The 19,319-nt window shown below is 54.5% G+C and overlaps 4 protein-coding genes across 4 annotated transcripts; all 4 read left to right on the top strand.

Annotated features, from left to right (window-relative positions):
* Nucleotides 1-424: 424 nt before the first annotated feature.
* GGS23DRAFT_182198 (uncharacterized protein) lies at nt 425-1,146 on the top strand. Its single transcript, XM_051511642.1, has 2 exons — nt 425-997; nt 1,060-1,146. Exon 1 carries the CDS (start codon nt 480-482, stop codon nt 906-908), a length of 429 nt encoding a protein of 142 aa, XP_051376257.1. The 5' UTR covers nt 425-479; the 3' UTR covers nt 909-997; nt 1,060-1,146.
* On the top strand, nt 546-3,043 carry GGS23DRAFT_548795 (transmembrane amino acid transporter protein-domain-containing protein). The gene is made up of 5 exons (XM_051515179.1): nt 546-997; nt 1,060-1,142; nt 1,225-1,849; nt 1,908-2,023; nt 2,092-3,043. Exons 1-5 carry the CDS (start codon nt 939-941, stop codon nt 2,790-2,792), a joined length of 1,584 nt encoding a protein of 527 aa, XP_051376256.1. The 5' UTR covers nt 546-938; the 3' UTR covers nt 2,793-3,043.
* A 15-nt stretch (nt 3,044-3,058) lies between these two features.
* On the top strand, nt 3,059-5,165 carry GGS23DRAFT_612680 (WD40 repeat-like protein). Its single transcript, XM_051520507.1, has one exon. The coding sequence runs from the start codon at nt 3,380-3,382 to the stop codon at nt 4,940-4,942; it is 1,563 nt and encodes a 520-aa protein (XP_051376255.1). The 5' UTR covers nt 3,059-3,379; the 3' UTR covers nt 4,943-5,165.
* A 3,959-nt stretch (nt 5,166-9,124) lies between these two features.
* Nucleotides 9,125-19,288, top strand: GGS23DRAFT_548787 (uncharacterized protein; the record flags this gene model as incomplete). The annotated part of the gene is made up of 5 exons (XM_051515178.1): nt 9,125-9,453; nt 9,513-15,358; nt 15,425-17,254; nt 17,365-18,131; nt 18,192-19,288. The coding sequence occupies 5 exons, from the start codon at nt 9,125-9,127 to the stop codon at nt 18,738-18,740; spliced, it is 9,321 nt and encodes a 3,106-aa protein (XP_051376254.1). The 3' UTR covers nt 18,741-19,288.
* Between the last annotated feature and the right edge of the window lie 31 nt (nt 19,289-19,319).

The following is a 19,319-nucleotide window of genomic DNA, read 5'->3' as shown; positions in this document are numbered from 1 at the left end:
TGAAGCCTAAGGCTGCTCGGTTCGTGATCAATTGCGGTTCTCAACGCACTGGACGTAATGCTTGTGACAGATTTTGGTGATGATGCGGGTAAGTGAGGTAGATTCCGGGTAGGCCTAGGCCAAGACCCATCATTATTAGCTAATTAGGTGATGTTGTGCCGCCGCAACCGCGCCCCACGACGTGCACGCTACCCATTATCAAGTATTAGGTACCTACTAATACCAAATACCTAATACTTGGTACTATGCCACTACCCAGTAATATGATATGCTACTACGTTGGGTAGTACTGGGTAGCCCCGCCATCTGCGACGTAGTACCTAAAGAGGCCTGGATAGGCGCTGCGTTCAGTGGAACGCGGTGCCTGACCCAACTAACGAGACCGCTGCTAGTTGTGGGTGCCTGGACCGGCACTGGGTAAGGACTGAGCTGATTGGCCCTCGGTGGGCTCGACTTGCCAGCACGGCGCCCGTCACCCAATGGCCCGACGTGGCCGGATTGCTTGGGTGGCTTGGATTGATTTGACTCCTTTGTCAGCTGCCAGCGGGAAGTTGGCTGGCCTGGCTCCCACACAAATTTCCAGCCTCAACAACGACGAGAAAGACCCTCGTCATACCGCTACTTGCGTTCAAACCGCCGGTCGCCCCTATATACGTGTCAATTTGCCGACAGCGAGTATACCTGCGTGCGATACCCATTGTCGCTGCGTCTGCCGCGTCGCTACATACATAGCCCGTCGTATACGTTCGTTTCGAATCCGAATCGCGGAATCGCCGGCACGAGCACGCAACGCACAGGAGTACCAGCCACCGTTCGGACGAGCAGCCGACCAGCATAAAACGACGCTACGTGACCACCATTGCGGTACTCGAGTCGTTGGCGCAGCTCCTCGCTGCCCGGGAATATAACAATTTGATGCCTACAGAGCCTCTCAGGCTATGCCGAATTACTCGACCATCTCTGAAGAGGGGTCCTCCTCGACTGGCGAGATGACGAGGTGCGTAATCCCGCCACGCCGGCGACGTCATTACTCCTGGCTAACCGGGATCTCGCATCTAGGCAAAAACGGACCCGCGCCCGCCAGAAGGAGGGCGGAGGACAGGCGACGATGGTTAGCAGCGTCATCAATCTCCTCAATACCAGTACGTCATCAGGTCCCGCGCTCTGCTCGCGTCGCTGCGCTGAGTAGTCGCGCTCGGCAAGCTGACTAGAATACTCTCATAGTTGTCGGTGCGGGCACGCTCGCGATGCCTTCGGCCATGTCGCACTTCGGCATGGTCTTCGGGACTATGGTGATCATATGGTCGGGCATGACGTCTGCCTTCGGCTTATACCTTCAATCCCGATGTGCCCGTTATCTCGACCGTGGGTCTTCGTCTTTCTTCGCCCTATCCCAGATGACATACCCGAACGCCGCTGTCATTTTCGACGCCGCCATCGCTATTAAGTGCTTCGGGGTCGCTGTGTCATATATGATCATCATCGGTGATCTGATGCCTGGCGTCGTCGAAGGGTTCGATTCGAGGACCGCCGATATGCCTTACCTCATGGATCGCAATTTCTGGATCACCGTCTTCATGTTGGTCATCATCCCGTTGAGCTTCTTGCGGCGCCTAGACTCCCTCAAATACACTAGCATCGTGGCCCTGATTTCTATCGGCTACCTTATCGTTCTTGTTGTCTATCATTTCGCCTCGGATGTCCTTGCGCCTAAGGATAAGATCCGATTCGTCTCTTGGGGAGGTCCCGTGGAGGCTCTCGCCAGCTTGCCCGTGGTTATCTTCGCGTACACCTGCCACCAAAACATGTTCTCCATCCTCAACGAGATTAATGATAACTCTCCCCGGAAGTAAGGTGTCCCCACACGCATGGTTTTGCGGTACTGGCAGCGCTGACAACGCATCAAGTATAATGGGGGTTATATCTTCTAGCATTGGCTCCGCTGCTGGCATTTATGTGCTGGTCGCCATTACTGGGTACCTCACATTCGGCAACGATGTGAACGGTAATATCGTATCTATGTGTATGTCTACTACGGCTCCTCTTAGCTTACTCCGACTCCTCTATGCAAAACTAACAGATATACGACAGATCCTGCATCAGTTGCCTCGACAATTGCAAAAGCGGCCATTGTCGTCCTAGTCACATTTTCTGTCCCCCTGCAGATACACCCGTGCCGAGCGTCCGTAGACGCCGTCCTCAAATGGCGTCCGAAGGACTCGTCCCGCCCACAAGCATCGACGGGCTCGCCCGGCGGTCGGTTAATTCTTCCCACTGCCCAGGCGCGATCCGACCACGGCTCCGGCGCCCCTATGTCGGACATGCGCTTCGCTACCTTGACGACGATAATCTTAATTCTAGGTTACATCGTGGCACTCACAGTGGTCTCCCTCGAACGGGTATTAGCCTACGTAGGCTCCACAGGTAGTACAAGCATTAGTTTCATCCTCCCGGGACTGTTCTATTACAAGATCTCAGACCCGCATTCAATCCACCATCAACGCCTGACGAAAGAGGACGATGATGCCCTGTCGCAGCCCGGCACCGACTCGGAAGATGAGGGTGCGGGAGACGACGGCCTGTTGGGCGGCAGCGTGGATAGTGTCCCCAGCGCAGCGAGTGGTAGAAACTCGAAATTCCCGCTTAGGTGGCGGCGGAAGTGGAGATGGGACATGGAGCATCTAAACCCCGAGTTTCTGAGGGCAGCGGCACTGGCCTTAGCTGTATACGGTGTTTGCGTCATGACGATATGTTTGGTTATGAATCTCGTCGGCACGGTGACGGGGCATTGAGCATGGAGCACGTCTTTGACCTTCGCGAAATGGAAAGACCTGATCAGCTGCGATAGGTACACTGGTAATAATGAGTGTTGTTGCGGCTTCGGGAGTTGTGCATTTGTTGATGGTTCGCTCCACAATGGGGGAAGGCGTCTCGTTTGCATCGAGCGGAGTCTGGGGTTACGTTGTGATCGTACAATACGTATATAAAGCACTAGCTATTCTGTTGTATATACATCTATCTACATCTCTTTTGGTTTCGTCTGCTATATGTGATGCCTGTCGCCTCTGACAATTCCCTCTGTTTGATGCGGCCGGTGGTGGTCCACTGACTAATGTAAGACGGCGGCATGGTGGCGGGTGCCGGTCGGTGGGATGTTACCCCACCATCAAAAGCGCAATAAAAAAAGTCGGACTGATTATCAAGCACGTCGAAGCTTTTCGTTTTCTCTTCGATATCGCATATACCTTTCCGGTGTTCAAGTTCTCATAGGAGACTCGCTTACCTGCCAAGTTCATTACCGCCTACTCAAATCCGCTTCGCTCAAACTCGAGAGAGAAACTGTAAGAAATATCGGCATCGAACACTCAACCGACTCGCCATGTCTGCCCCGCACCAGGACGACCTGGATGACACGCCGGAATTGCTCGACGCGGACGACGCGCTGGAGGAGATCGTGGACACCGAGGGCGATGTGGCGATGGACTCCGACGATGACGAGCCCGAGGAGATCAACCTGCAGAACGACAGCGTAGCCTACTTCGACGCCCACAAGGACTCGGTGTTCGCCATCGCCCAGCACCCGACCCAGCCGTCCCTGATCGCGACGGGCGGCAGCGAGGGCGAGGGCGACGACACCCCGGGACGCGGCTACGTCTTCGACACGAGCCCCGTAGTGGGGAGGCCGCTGCTTCCCGCGAGCTACAATGCGGATCCGTCGGGGCCCACCGAGGCCCGGAGCATCGAGCTGAAACCACTGTTCACGATCGACGGACACACAGACTCGATAAACACGCTAGCCTTCACGCTTCCGCGAGGCGAGTTCCTGGTGTCGGGAGGCCTCGATGGGCGCCTGCGCGCGTACCGGGTGGCGCTTGATGCGCGCAACACGCCGTCGTTCGCGTTCGCGGGCGAGTCGCAGGAGGTGCCCGAGGTGAACTGGCTCGCGCCGTGCCCGGCGACGACCGCGCACCCGAACGTGGTCGCGCTCGGCGCCTCGGACGGCTCCGTCTGGGTCTACGACATCGTCGGCCCGGAGACGGACCCTGCGAGCCCCCTCCAGATCGTCCAGAGCTACTTCCTGCACACGGGCCCGTGCACGGCCGGCGCCTGGTCTCCCGACGGCGCCCTCCTCGCCACCGTGTCCGAGGACGGGTCCCTCTACGTCTGGGACGTCTGGGGCATCGCCGCCGCCCGCGGCCTCGCCAACGACAACGGCCAGACCGTCGTGTCGCTGACCACCCAGGACCAGCGCTTCGCCGTCGACGGCGGCCTCTACTCGGTGGCGGTCGACCCGCGGTCCGCGTTCGTGGCGGTCGGCGGCGGCGGCGGCGCCATCAAGATCGTCGGGCTGCCGCGCCTCGGCGAGGGCGCCGCGGCGGGCGACCACGCGACGCCGAGCCGGCCGAGCAAGGCGAAGGCGAAGGGATCGGACGCCGGCGGCGCGCAGGGGGGCCAGATCCTTGCGGACCTGCAGACCCAGTCGGATGGGATCGAGACGCTGAGCTTCGCGCCGCCGCCGCGGACGCTGCTGGCGGCCGGGAGCGTCGACGGCAGCGTGGCGGTGTACGACACGGCGCGGCGGTTCGCGGCGCGGCGGCACCTGCGCGCCGCGCACGACGAGTTCAGCGTGGTCAAGGTCGAGTTCGTGCCCGGCGGCACCGCCGACGGCTGGCTGCTGACCAGCTGCGGCATGGACGGCGTCGTCCGCCGGTGGGACCTGCGGGCGGGCGCCGGCGCCGGCGCCGCGGCAGCGGAGGGCGCGAGCGGCGGCAGCCGCCCCGGGGGGGCGAGCGCGCCCGCCGACCCGAGCCTCGTCGGCGAGTGGCGGGGTCACAGGGGCGACGGCGAGGGAGGCGGCGTGCTGGGCTTCGTCCAGGGCGCGACCGGCGAGCGGATCGTGACGGCCGGGGACGACGGCGTCGTGTTGGTGTTCGAGGCCTAACTCGATCGGCCTTGGGTTGCGCCGAGGGAACGAGCGGGTTCTCCCCCCCGGATCGCGACGGAGATGTGTAGCGGTAGTAGATGTTAGGCGCTCCCGGGCCCCGGGAGGAATCGAGCAATTCGCGACGAAAACAGGTTAATAGTAATTCACGGGATAGACGGGGGGAGCCTTCAACTCGCGTGGTGGGAGAGAGTAACGGGATGCCGTAGCTCTAGTCACCCTGTGTTGTATCATATGTTTCGTTTGGCCTTTTGCCTTGACGGCTCTCATGCGTAACTGTACGCTACTTATTAGTCCGAATGCGCGAGGACGCCGAGACGCTCACCCTGTATGATCCCCTATAATGCCACAGAAGCACATGCGCGTAGATATCTATCTAGTGGTGTCTGATCAGCTGGTGACCGAACGTCAACGTAATTCGTCTGTTTATTATATTCTCTGGGCTTGGAAAGTATAAGCAATGGTGCAATGTTGCTAAGACATGATGTATTTTTAATCTGCATTCATTTATATGGGCTTTGCGTTCAGTTTTATTTCTCGTCTGCCCTGAAGGTGTCATCCCAGGCCTGCCTCTTAATCCTGAAATTGCTTCAACATGGGCCACGTTTCTCTGTTTCCTCGCGGTCTCATTCGTTCTTATTCCGGTCATGTTTTAAGAGTGCTCGTACGGCGTCACGAAGATTCAATTACCTAGTGCTTCTTATCGTGACCCGTAACCGGATTAGGAATCAATGTTAGTCGTCTGGCTCGGTTACACCGCTCCTTTCCAAAATACTTCTTCGTCTCGGAACCCTTAGAATAGTGCTTCAGCGTAAAGGATGTGTTTTTTCAACATTTGGTGGTACATAGGGAGACGGTCGGTTGTTGCTCTGCTTTCACCCAGGAACTTGACGATAGTTCGCTGGCCGGCACCGGGCTTTGCATCACTACTTTTGGGAAGAGAAGCGGATCCTTCAGCGATGCTCTTAGAAAGCCCGTCAACAGCTCCTTGCGAGAAAAGACCGAGCTACCATACTGTTCGTATCCCGCTTGATGCCAGGTGGTAGTTGAGCCTCAAGGAGATGTCGGCACTTACAAATAGGGGGAGAAGATGCTTACATAAGCAGCATGTCTAACAATTGCATAGTTAAGCAGTTGTTACCTACTGTAAATCTTCATTACTACAATTCTGCTCAACATTCATCAACTTGTTATTATTGTGAAATTCGTACTATTCTTTCTTGAGATATGTGATGGTGTACCGACTTCATAACCTCTCTTGTCCTCTCCATTTGGGAGGGATTACAAAAGGCGGGGTTGTTGATCATCCCGAGCAGAAGCTATGAATTAACTAAGGATCGTCGGGGTCCTAGTCCCTGGTTACGTTTTCGATCTCTTGGCATCCCCCCCAAGGCATTGTTGCTTTCCCCAGATTTGGCTTCGGTACATGACTTGATAATCCCTTTGTTACTCACGGGCAAGACTCATGTTACCAATAATACCTGTAATATGCCGGGTAGGAAGTGTGGGGATGGGAAGACACTCAAGACTGTAATACTGGGCTCAGTGGATGGACTGAGCATTGTAAAGGCGCCCCACACTGACGGCTCTCAAGAAGGCATGGCACTCTGTGTATTAGACTCGATGACTCGTAAATATGAGTACACAAAGCAACGTGCCCAGGGGTCGTGGTCTAAACACTCCTCACAACAGCCGGGTACGAGACCTGTGAGGTCCACTGATGATCTTCGAAGTCTAAGAGACTGAAAGAGCGGAAGCTGGGCTACGTTTGGCAGGGGACTTAGAGCGGCCGCTGGTGCTCGACTGGGAACAGCTTGCCATCTTCGGTGGCCATAAAAGATGCCATTGGACGCGTTAGCAAATTAGCAAAAATCTTTGTTACTGTCGGACCGGTGCGTCATCATGTGTGTAGGGAAATTTCATATCATTGGAACCGTGGGATAGAGCGAAAATCAGATTAAATCACCTGCATGAGGTCTAGATGCAGATGCACTGCGCATGGCGCTGATGTGGCTCCGCTGGAGGTTCTTGTTGTGCACAGTGTTGTGTTGTTTTGTTTTCCTAGTCGTCGCAGCCTGACAGGCCGGTCCCCCGATCGCGTTTGCAGGCAACGTTGGTCTGTTTCACAGCCGGCTCCCGTCGGGCGCGTACGTGCCTCGTCGTGCGACGAGTCGGAATCGTAAGACGGGAAGCGCGAGGAGACAATATTCGCCTAGCTGCCTTTCTGCCTTTGGCCGCGGTTCCGTGGTTGACTCTTCCAACACCTCTCGGAACCGGGATGGGAGGCGGTTCGAATTGTAGAACGACGGCCAGCACACATTGAGACGGTGCCGTCGCATGGCCTGGTGTTGGCTGCCATGTCGGACTGTCAAACGCGGAGGCGAGGCTGTGTGTAACGAGCTGTCCACTCCTAGGCCCGTCCATGAAGAGGTCGTAAACAAGCCGGCCATGTGGATCCAGGTGTAAATCAGGTTGCGTTGGGTCGAAATAGGGAAAATGCCTGAGTGAGGACCGCTGGTGGGATATCAGGGTTGTATCCCTGCGCGTCTCTACCATAAGGTGTTATATTCGCGACCTACCTCCCCCATGCCGCGTCCCGTTTCGTCGTCCTGCAGCACACAAGTTTTGGAGGCTTGAGTCCACGGTAAGGAGCCAGTAGAAGAGGGGGTAACGATTGGGAATCAAGAGGTCAGATGCGCAAGGGCCGCATGCGGAGGCTGTAGAGGCGCGTGGGGGAGATAAGTCCTACCTTAGGCATATTGAGTATTACCTAGGTATGCAGCGTAGGCCCAAGCCTCGTAACCACCTGCCTGTACCCGACAGAGGGAGGGCGTAGCTTATGATACTACATAGAAGGGAAAACCACGGCGTCGAAAAATGGATGGATTTCGTAATGGATATGATGAGGAAGACCTGATAGCCGAAGATCTAAAATGGTTCGCGATGCGAGGGGCGAGGGGGCGAGGGCTAAAAAAGTTGCAAAAAAATGCTTAGCATCTCTTTGATGTAGCCTTTGATGTAGCGTGTCATCCTTAGTATAGGGGCCATGCTAATCTTCTCTGTATCGTTTCGAACTGACCGAATGCCTGAAGGCGTGAAGGCCGGGTCTATTCGGCCATAAAAGCCCTCTGAGGTTCGAAAACTGGTCGGTGCGTGGAGCTAGGTTGTGTACCCTACCTGTTAGGCAGGTCTCAGATACCACCTAGGTACCTCTACCTACCTACCTGTAGGTACCTACCTTTCTGCCTGTAGGTACCGAAGGATAGGGTACCTTAGGTACCTAGTATACTTATTCTCATCACTCAATTCACGCTGTAAGGATATTGATTAGTACCTGCGCGTAGCGCCTCAGAAGAGGTACCCTATAAGCTATCCGACTTCACCAATACAACACGCACCTGCTTACGTCCCTCCTCTCTACCGTCATATGACCTTCGGGGTTTCTGTTCTTTCGTTCGTTTTTCTGCGCCTTCGAAGTCTTCTTTTCGGTTCTCGTAGAACCGTCTTATGAGGGATGATATCCTTACGCATTTCCGGCCAGTTCTAACCGGGGCGTTGGACACGCACGTTGGCAGGTCGTAATTCTGGTGACTGCGTCTCCAGAAACGGCTGAGTGCATATGCTACACAGTGACAACATGAGATATCTCGAGTCTCAGCCTCCCAACCTGCGTCAGCTTTGTACTCCTCGGTCCTTTCCAGCCTGATCCTGACCTCCTTAGTCGTCGCCGCTCCTCGGTTGCCTCTCGGCGGTGTACCGCTGCCCTAGGCTACAGTTCGGCTCTGCAGGCAACGGAACTGAAGCTCGACAGCCTGTAGTTTCGAGCCTGGCCATGACTCTATCGCCCCATCCATGGCCAACCTGCTCTCTCTGCTCGGCCAACTCGGACTCGAAAAGCGGCAGGCAAGCCTCAGGAATGCAGCTTCCCATCACGTCCCCGTAGGCGCCGCGAGCAGCCCGTGATCAAGACAAATTGATGACTCACCAAGAACCGTCCAGCAAGTCTCGGGACCATCATTGCACTCGTTAACCCCCCCCCCCACACCCTATTTTTACCAATCCCGGCCATTAATTTCCTCTCTCATATAATCATCTAAACCGATATTGTATCCCCCATCCTGAGGCACGACTTAGCAAATCCGTAACGCTATCTGCCGAAGCACTTTCGTATCACTCCTGAATATGACTTTACTCGAGGATGTCTTCAACCATCTTGTCCTCCCCCCTCGGGTCCCCGGGGAGCAAGATTCAGATCTTGAAAATATATCGTACGAAATATTGACGCGATTCCTTACTGCCACCGATGATGCCGCTACTAAACTTATCAAAACGCCTTGGGCAGAGGCATTCCGCGCCCTCCGTACCTCTCTTCTTGCCTGTCTCAATCTGAACTCGGGCGGTCTTGAGAGTTCTATAATGATGGCATATTTTAAGAAGATTCAGCCCAATGACATGTTGATATTGCATGTCGTTCAACAAAATGCTGCCGTGCTTATCCGCCGTGAGGCCTGGTTAGTACAATGCCTACAATCGCCTCCGAGCGAGGACCTTCTTGTTTACTATCAAACAGTGACGACGGGGATTGCGTTGTCTTCGAGGCATTCGAGGCCTCAGCCATCTCTGAGAGGGTTCTCGCCGCATCTCATACGTTAGAATGGGATTTTCCTGGACGTTCTGCCCGACTTCCCCTCGCTGTGTTTAAAGACACAGAATTCCAGCAGAGCCTAGCAGCCTTTCTTGAGCAAGCCAGCATCGAGTCTCTATACAACCTCCAGGCCTCCACCAGGAAGGCCAAGGTATCCGTGATTGAGACTAGAGATACGACCGACCCGGCTCTGATTACGCAGATGCTTATACCACTTCTTGAGGCGATGGGAGATTACTTCGAGCCTCCCTTGCTTCGGAAGCGAGTGAGAGACGAGGTTCATATTCTCAAGGCCGAATTGCCGTGGCGGAGGCTACCATTTTGGCTAGTCCTACGTGTTGCCGCCCAACGCCAACTCAGTTTGCGTCTCGGTAACATACGCGGCCGAATAAGCTACAAGTTCGTCATCTCTCTTCTTCTCGCGGGTCTTTTGAAAGAGTGCGCTGGGAGCCTCAACCCGGAGTTGACCATCATGCTTCGCGCCAAGCTTTGCCGCCGTATGGCAAAACTAGAAACAGAAAAGACTGGGATGACATCACAAGACGCTGTTGCATGCCAGCCCCTTTTTGATCAGCTTGGCCCTATAATACATAGTACAATTCAAGAGGCCACATCACAGGTCGAGAATGCCTGGAAGTCTTTCAAGCGGGCGACGACTCGGCATATTCACACGCTCCCCCATCTTGTACCCGAGTCTGCCTTAAAGCTGTCCCTTACAAACAGCGGGCAGTATCTCGATCACCTACTGTCTCACCGACCATCTCAACAGCCGGGTATTTCATCCTTCGATCTCCCCCGTCCGTTAGACACGGCTGTCCAGCAAGCACAGGCATTTACGGATGGTGCGTTTCGGCTTGCGTCTAACGAGGAGCGCGCGAACCTTGATGAGCAGCCTGGCCAAGGGACCACACGCCTATTTGAGGATCGCTGCACCTTTATTGCTACGCGGATTGATGCCATGCTTACCGAGATCAAGGACACGTACAGCGGCGATCCAGAGCAGATGAGCGTGTTTATCCTGAGTATTTTTACCCTTTGGACGCACCTTGATCAGTGTGCCGTTGCGGTATGCCCTCTCCTCCGAGAGTACAGGCCCGTATTTGGACCAGATCTCCTGGATGTCCTCCAGCTCCCCACCATGTCTCAGATGCGTCGCCTCCAGCGTATACAGATATACTTATCTCGTCGACAGTCAGAATCTCGATATGGTGGTATCTTCGACGATATTGATCGTAATTGTCTGGCTACGCGATATGCCACCCAATCGACTGAGATGCGTTCTCTGGAATCGCGTATTCAGAGCGCATCAAATTATGCTCGCAACAACAAGGAAGAGGAATGGGAGAGGGCCTGTGGCGAGTACGATACACACACAACAGGCATTTCAGAGAACGTCTGCCGCTGCTCTTGGAGAGACGGCCAGCGCAATGTAGCGGGTTGTAAGAGGTGTTGGCATTGGCGGGTACGAAATCGCTTGAAAATCCAGGTGCATGAGGACTTTCTCCCTTCCAGTGCACCAGCTAGGGCGGCGGTGGTATTCGAGCTTGCAATTCCGGCCTACCTTTCCGCATATCGCGATGCAAGTTGGCAAATTCTACGCACACTGGCATATCCGGACCGCCCGATCGGTTGCAAAACCCCGGAAATCGAACTGAGGAATTCCGCAGGGCTCCGGTCGTACATGTCAGCAGAAGTCAAAGGGGTCTCATTTGCGTCGAGAATCAAGACCTTTCACCAGACTCACTACAAGTTTAATAGTGGCAAGGTCCGGCTGTCTTGCCTATTACTGCCCCTCGCTGCAGAATATGAATTATACGACCACACCTCCCAGCTCTGGGTCAAGAATTTGAAGAACCCTTTAACGCTTCAGCGCCTCTGCGGAATTCAAGTCCCCCGTGAGCTTCAAACTACGATCTTGCCGGAGGCTAAGCACCCCCCTCCCATCGTCGACGGGCCGTCATCTTATCAAGCACAGGCCAACCAATGTCTATGTCCGTCCGATATGTCGATTCACGAGTTTTCGGCATACCAGAAATTACTGGCTGGCAAGGTTCGTCGCTGGCCCAACATCCTAGTCGAAATGGGTTCGTCGAACCTCAACTTCAGCAATGAGGAAGCGACTCGTGTCATGTGCCAGCTTGCTGTCCAAGCCGGTCCTCGGCTTCCGGATGAACCTCTGCGGGCGGCTCACGTCATATTTAAGGAGCCTGCCTTCGTACATCGCCTCGTGGAAGTGATCGAGAGGCGCCTCCACACTATCTTGGATAATTGGCGCGAGCACCACTATATGGATTTGCTCATTACTCTGATCATACGCTTGTTCGAGCTGTCTTCTGGAGTCTCGAGAGACCGCGCCAGAACCTTGCTTGGCAAGGCCCGAAAGGCCACGCAAGATTGGACCATCTCCCTACGCCGGGATCTCCGTACGACAACCGATGCTGGTGCGGCCCAGCGTATCGCAACGTACGGCTTCTGCGCAGCTTTGCTATGTAGACGAACCTTTGGCATCTACGCCGAACTCGAGGAGGCGATAAACGCGGAGGATTTCGTCACTTGGGTTGTGGCGTCGGTGGCATTGCAGGAGAACATGCTAGGCAGTATTGCTAAATTGCCACAAAATTTAAAAAGAATGCTTCTCCGCGACGCAAAAATGGCATATCACCTCAAGACACCATTGAAGACTGCCGTAGCCCATCACCCTGCGAGTGTTGGGGCCGGAATCAGCAGATGGTGGGCTGGCTCGGATAATACCACTAGAGCGTTCTCACAGTGGCAATTCCTTGCCGCACCTAACGAGCGATGGATCGTTGCTACCTCCTCGGGGGGGCAGGGTTACTATAGATTCAGTCAAGTGGTACATCACAATGTTGTCGAAGGCCATCTTCTGCTCAACGGCAAGCCGTGTGGGAAGCTGCCGCTAGAGATCTTGGATAGCTCGGCTGTCAAGAAACTATTTGAGAATCAGCACCTTCTAACATACCCTTCACCGCTGTCTGGCATGAGCTATTGCCTTGCTTATTTCGAGGAGCAGGAAGTTCACTTTGGCGTACGTGATAAACAAGTTATTATCCGTGCTTTGGGATGGGACAACGAATTGCTCGAGTTCGTACCGATGGAGAGGTTCCGAGGCCCGGATGACTTCGATCTTCCCTCCGAACTCATTGATAACTGTGCACATTGGCTTAACCTGCGAACCGGGAATTTGGATGTCCGGCGGGCCCCTAACTTCTGGGGTTCGCGGCCACGAAATTGGTCTATCAATGTACGAGAACGCCAGGCAACTCGTGGCGGCGAACCTAGTGTCCGCCTTGTCGACCCGAAGTCGGACGTATTCCTCCAGGTCGCCAAGGTGCTCGAGCATATCGAGCGGCCAGAGAGGATAACTGTATTCCAACCTCCAAAAGGCAAGCTGGCAGTGCATTTACCCCTTTTGGAATTGTCTTTCTACGTAACCTACCATGGCCTCCTCTACTGCCGACAATTACATGCAGAAGTCGATTTGGACCAGGATGCTGGCACTTGGTACGGCCTCCGTAGCAAGCTTGTGCTACGGGATGAGTTTACTCGAAAGAGGAGTATCATCGTGCCTTCCGGGGATACGACGTGGGTGCGGCACGGAATGCATGTTTATGTGCATATAGAGAAGGCTTATGGGTACGAAAGGTATAAGATAGACGATATCTTGGGTCGACTATCCTGCCCCCCTGAGCCGCGCCTAGTATATCTGAAGGCCCTATATCATGCTCTCACGTCGTTTTGCCTTCCTGATCCTTTGACCCGGAGGACGGGTACGGAAGAGTCCTTTTTAATTCTTCGCTCCGGATCCGCTCAGCCATGGACTCCACTAGGGTGTCAGGCATATCGAATTTTGAATATCTTAGAGCGGCTAGCCCCTCGCAGAGAATACTATCCCCCTGAGATCAAGCGTCTCCAAACAGTGTCGTGGGATGATGAATTGTCTACGACTATTCAACACGATGGATATAAAGCCTTGGTCCGAGATATTACTGAGAAATCAAGAAAGATCGGTGTGTTCTCCAACGCCAGCTCAGATAACTATATCGTTAAGGAGCCCACGCATCTCCAACGTCGTGGCGAGGCCCACCAGAATCTTTATAGACGGCCGAGCACAGACACGGCAACGGAATCGATGCCGACTACACCTTACACGCCGCGTGACCGCAGAGCGACGTCAAAGGCCTTAAATGTTTACGAGATCTGCCGATTAATCTTGACGGGCTGCGAGTCCTTAACCATGCAGACAAACTTGCGATCGATTCTCGAGTCTAGTGAGGTTGTGGGTGGGTTCCATGACGAGACACACTCGACAGCTAGCATAGAGCCACTCGTCAACCAAATCGAAGAGCCTATTAGTGAGCAGTGGGGAAGTCTCGTTAACCGCTGTCGCTTTGCAGAGCATACAACTCCCCTGTTGTTCCGTCTGGGGCTTCTAGCCTTTAACCCTGAAGCTGACCTGGATGCTATCCGCCCGCTTGCCGCATTTGCCGTGGTTGATAGACTTAAGAGTTTGCAGCCTCCTCAACACGACTGCTTTGAAAACTTCAAATCTCGTGAAAAGCCGTCTCTGGACCTTTTACAAAAGCTTATCACACCCGTCTATCCCGAATTTAGGTCAGCATCCTATCGAGCGGGGACAATTCGAGACCAAGCCGGAAGAAATGCTCGAGAACACGAGCTTCGGTGTGCGGAAGAGAACATGCAGCTCGCCGCGCATTTTTCATCGCAGTGGCCACATCCTGCCGATTGTTTGTCAGTGGAAGGCCTTCCCCTCGAGGTTCTTGATCCCCTCTCGGCGCTGCAGGAGATTCAGCATGAATGGGAGCGCCGGCGAAAGAATCGCGAATTGGGTATCTATGTCCAGAAAACCCAAAAGATACTCGACTCACTTAGGGGTCTGTGGTATGGTTCCGCCCTGATCGAATGGAGGTTATCTACCCCAGAATTCGGTGCTCAAAAGCATGCGCGCCCTATCCCATCTATTGCCTTGGATTTGGTGACGAAACGAGGGCCAATACTGAACACCCCTGATAGTAGTTGCCCTTTCAGAGATACGAACACTACTACTATGCCGAACGTGAAAAGATCCACCCCCGAAGCTACGGAGCTTGGAATTATTGTAAGCAACTTCGCAAAGACCAGCGATCAGATGCGCCAACAGTACGCTGGCGACCTCTTGGAGAGCCTGGAATCTCTTAAAGATATGAGCCAATCAGCTGATGGGAAGGTTTCGACACCGCATGTCGGGGTGCTGAAACGAGCTCTTGGACAAGCTGGTGAGACGGCTACATCATATTTCGATAAAATCTCTAGTTCCATCGCTAGCTCAGATCCTCGATCCAAATGGCTACAGCTTGGTGCTCTCTGGCCGTGCACGTCACCAGTAGAAGTACTCACGTTGCTGAGGTCCTCGGCTGCCCATCGCTTCGGGCCATCAATGAAAGAGGCTCTGGTGAACTATGGGTTGGCTGTCACCATTCTGCAAAGGCTAGAAAGGATCACCCACATTGCTCAGCGAGAACAGATAACTGCTCACTGGGAACAAAACAACCCTCAACAGGACCAACGACTGTTAGCGGAGGAGTTACGAAACCCGGGGCACGAGAATTGGGCACCCCTCGAGGTTCCTGACTGGTTGTTGATAGAAATCGATGGTAACTTTCTTATCCGCGCTGAGCAGGTAGATGTTGCGCGGGCAATTATCGCGCCGCGGTCGATGCAGAATAGCGTGCTGCAGATGAATATGGGAAAAGGTAAGTGTTATATTCCACGGAATGTATCGTTCTCGGCTTTGTGACCGGTACTGATCCCCCTCTCAGGCAAGACCTCTTGCATCATGCCGATGGTGGTATCTGTCCTGGCCAACGGCAACAACCTCGCCCGCTTGGTCGTCCCTAAAGCGCTACTAATGCAAACCGCCCAGACGGCACAATCTCGCCTGGGAGATCTCGTGGGGCGCGAGGTCCGTCACATCCCTTTCTCCCGGAAACTACCGACGACGCCGGAAATGCTGCAGCTGTACGAAGATCTCCATCGCGAGACACGTGGCTTACGTGGCCTAATTCTCACCAGCCACGAGAATCTTTTATCGTACAAGCTGGGCGGATGGCAGCATCTTGCCGACAAGAAGGTCGAGGCTGCGAGCCAGATGATTGGTTTCCAGCGTTGGTTAGAAGGCCACTGTCGCGACGTCCTAGACGAGTGCGACTTCACGTTGTCGGTCAAGACACAACTGAACTATCCTAGCGGCCGCGAAACCACTGTTGATGGGCACCCGTTCCGATGGCACGTGGCACAGGAATTGCTGTCGTTGGTAGTTGATCACATCGCTGACTTACGGAGAACATTCCGTGGCATCGAGGTGCTGCGGCGGCCAGGGTCCTTCCCCATCGTACATATCCTCAATAGCGAGGTGGAAGATTTCGCGCACAGTCTGATACTGGACGATATATGCGCTGGACGGATGATGTTACTTCGCCCTGCGGATCTGAGCTTCTACGATCAGCAAGAAACAATCCGACGAATTTTATCAGAGAAGAAATTTGACGAGCGCTCGTTCCAGCAGGCAGCGAAGGCGTTCGCCAACCCCCAGGCGGCGTACAAGATATTTCTTGTTATCCGAGGTCTGCTCGTGGACAGGATCCTATTCCTGTGCCTAAGCAAGCGCTGGAATGTGCAATATGGCCTACATCCGGGTCGCCACCCCGTGGCCGTTCCCTTCGAGGCCAAGGGTGTTCCATCCGAGCAGTCCGAGTTTGGCCACCCCGACGTGGCTATCTTGTTTACCTGTTTGTCGTTCTACTATAGCGGTTTAACGCGCGAACAGTTCCGGCAAGGATTGAAGCAGGTATTAGAATCCGACGACCCGAGCGCGCGATACGAGGAGTGGATTTCCGGGTCCATCAACTTGCCAGAGTCACTTCACCACTGGAATGTCATCAACAGGGATGACAGTGGGCAGATCGAGAGGCTGTGGGAACATCTAAAGTTGGACCGGGTCGTGATCAATCATTATCTGAACCATTTCGTCTTCCCCGTACACGCAAAGCAATTCGAGGTCAAGTTACAGGCTTCCGCCTGGGACATACCGCTCCATTCTCATGAGAAGCAGCACACGGCTAAAACCACGGGATTCAGTGGAACGAACGATAACCGATCCATGCTTCCCCTAACCATTAAGCAAGACGACCTCCCAAGTTTGCGGCAGACCAGTGCGGAGGTGCTTTCGTACCTTTTGCAGGAACGAAACCGTGGTTACGAGGTCACTGCAAACTCTGCGGGGAAACGCTTGACGGAGGAAGATCTCCTCTGCGAACTAGGTCGCAGCCGAATCCGCATTCTCATAGATGCCGGAGCCTACATCCTCGAAATGGATAATAGATCGCTCGCCCAAGCATGGCTAAGAAAAGACGGCGACGCCAAGGCCGCTGTCTACTTTGGCAGTGATAACAGAGCTATGGTGCACTACCGCAATGTTGCAGTGAAGGAAGACGTCCCGCTTCTTACAACGCCTTTCGTAGACGATCTCAGCAAATGCGTCGTCTATCTCGATCAAGCCCACACGCGCGGCGTAGATATGAAATTTCCGACAGACGCTCATGCCGCTGTAACCTTGGCGTTGAAGCAAACAAAAGACTACACGATGCAAGGTTAGTATCTCGCGTTTGGCTGTGACCACACTCAGAGCTTGTCTTCCCTCTCCCGCACTCCCACCACCGTCGGGATACCTTTTGTATCGCCATGCTAACCGTCTTTGTAGCTGCTATGAGATTACGTCAACTCGGTACGACGCAGAGAGTCACTTTTTTTGCACCACCCGAGGTCGACCAGGGCATCCGAAAGTTCTGCGGCATATATAATGGACTGCCAAATTCCTCGCACGTTATCTCTTGGCTTCTCGAGCAGACCTGCCTCGTAAACGAAGACCTGCGGGGTTTGTACACCGCGCAGGGCGTAGACTTCTGCCGGCGTATCGACGCGGAGTGCCAGCACCCTGACTTTCTCACCGACGGCAGGGACCGCGACAGGCTGCTCAAGGTCCTGCGGCAGCCAGAATACCAGACGCTAGATCAGCTCTATGGTGGGGAATCAACCGGCTCTTCTGCGAGTCCCTCTGGTCATATGGTTTCCCCGCAGCTGCAGGCGTTCGTAAACGAGTTGGGAGCGCGCAGCGGCCACGACGGAGTTACGATAGGCGCTTTGGAAGAGGTAGAGCAGGAACGCGAAGTGCAACAAATCCAGGTCGAGCAGGTGATCCAGGTGCAGAAACAGCTACGATTTGAGGCCTTGTCGTTCCCCGGCCTCCATCCTACCATCTTGGAGTTTGTAGCCACGGGAACCCTAAAAAGGGCGAAAGCCACCGTGGAAGGCTACGGGTTCGAACACGCGTTCGCGTACGTGGCAAAGACAAACGTCGGAAAGCAGTTTGGCGTCCGCGAAACCAAGTCGACCATGTTCGTCTCGGCCGAATTTGGGAAGACGATTAGACACACGAGAAATACGGAAAATGGAGCGGATAACTTTTTGGTGAGTATTTGTTGATATGTGAAGAGGAGCGAGTGTGCTAACAACGATGACTCAAAACAGCGTCCTGTCGAATGGATCCTCTGGAGTCCGACGACGCAAACCGGACTGGTCATAATCCCCGAAGAAGCGGAGCTCCTCATACCGAAGATCCGGCTGGCCGGTGACAGGAGCCGAGTTCACCTGATCGCGTACGCCGCGCCTGTCACGAAGGGGATGCTGCCGTTCAACCAGCTCCAGTACTACAGCCTACCGCCGCTGCCGTCGGAGCACCGGTTCCCGGATTGGTTCCTCTTTGACGTCGGGATTATCGGCGGGCGCCTGTATGTCGACCTAGGGGACTGGGACGCGCTGGCCCAGTATCTGCGATCGTCGTCGTCGTCGTCGTCGGACGCAGCAGACCAACTGACGGCACGATACGGGCGGATTCGGCTTGTGGACCAAGGCGGCGCCGACGACCCCACGTCGTTCGCGGATGAGCCTACCATGTTCCTCCTCGAGTGGCTCACGCTCCTGCGTAAGACCCAGGACGTCCTACAGACGCCTATAGGCTATATCTGCACCGGCCGAGCACTCGGCGAGCACCACCCGTTCCGACAGTCGCTCTCGTGACGCACTGCTACTCCCCTGGAGATCCGGTGGGTAGTACGGAGGGGGGTGACACGCAGCTGACTCTTCACTAGGTAGGGATAGGATGGTATGGCGACAAATGCATGGCGCCGAGGTTGGTCTTTTCGGCCACCGACGGAAAAGACTGGGGCAAACATACAAACATATATATCGTCACGTGAGAATGTAGACGCCTATATTGGCCTGTTCGGATATGGAGGCTTCTACAGGTTCTTCTACGAGACACATGCTACGGAGTGTGTACGTATAAGTCCAGAGTATGGGTAGCATCTAGAACCCTCCCAGCACAGGGGCATCTGGCGATGCGTGTCTATGTGGATGTGAAGATGAAGGGGAACTGGTTGCGCCGGGTGGGAAGGAGTACTACTTGCGAGGCCAGGAAAAGGAGTAGATACTCTAAAAGACATGCTTGCGAAGGTACTTAGCTCTGAGGGTACATTTACGATCTCTTTGTGTACATATGGGTTACGGAAATAGACGTCGATGAGAAGCGAACTCAGAGGAAGTTCTTGAGATACGGAAAGGGTCCCTATGGCCAAGAAGCCGGCAGAAATTTCGCCC

Source organism: Durotheca rogersii (genome assembly GCF_024521655.1).
Source record: "Durotheca rogersii strain YMJ 92031201 chromosome Unknown GGS23scaffold_2, whole genome shotgun sequence".
NCBI classification, from domain to species: Eukaryota; Fungi; Ascomycota; class Sordariomycetes; order Xylariales; family Xylariaceae; genus Durotheca; species Durotheca rogersii.
This window is presented reverse-complemented; position numbering and strand designations above follow the sequence as displayed.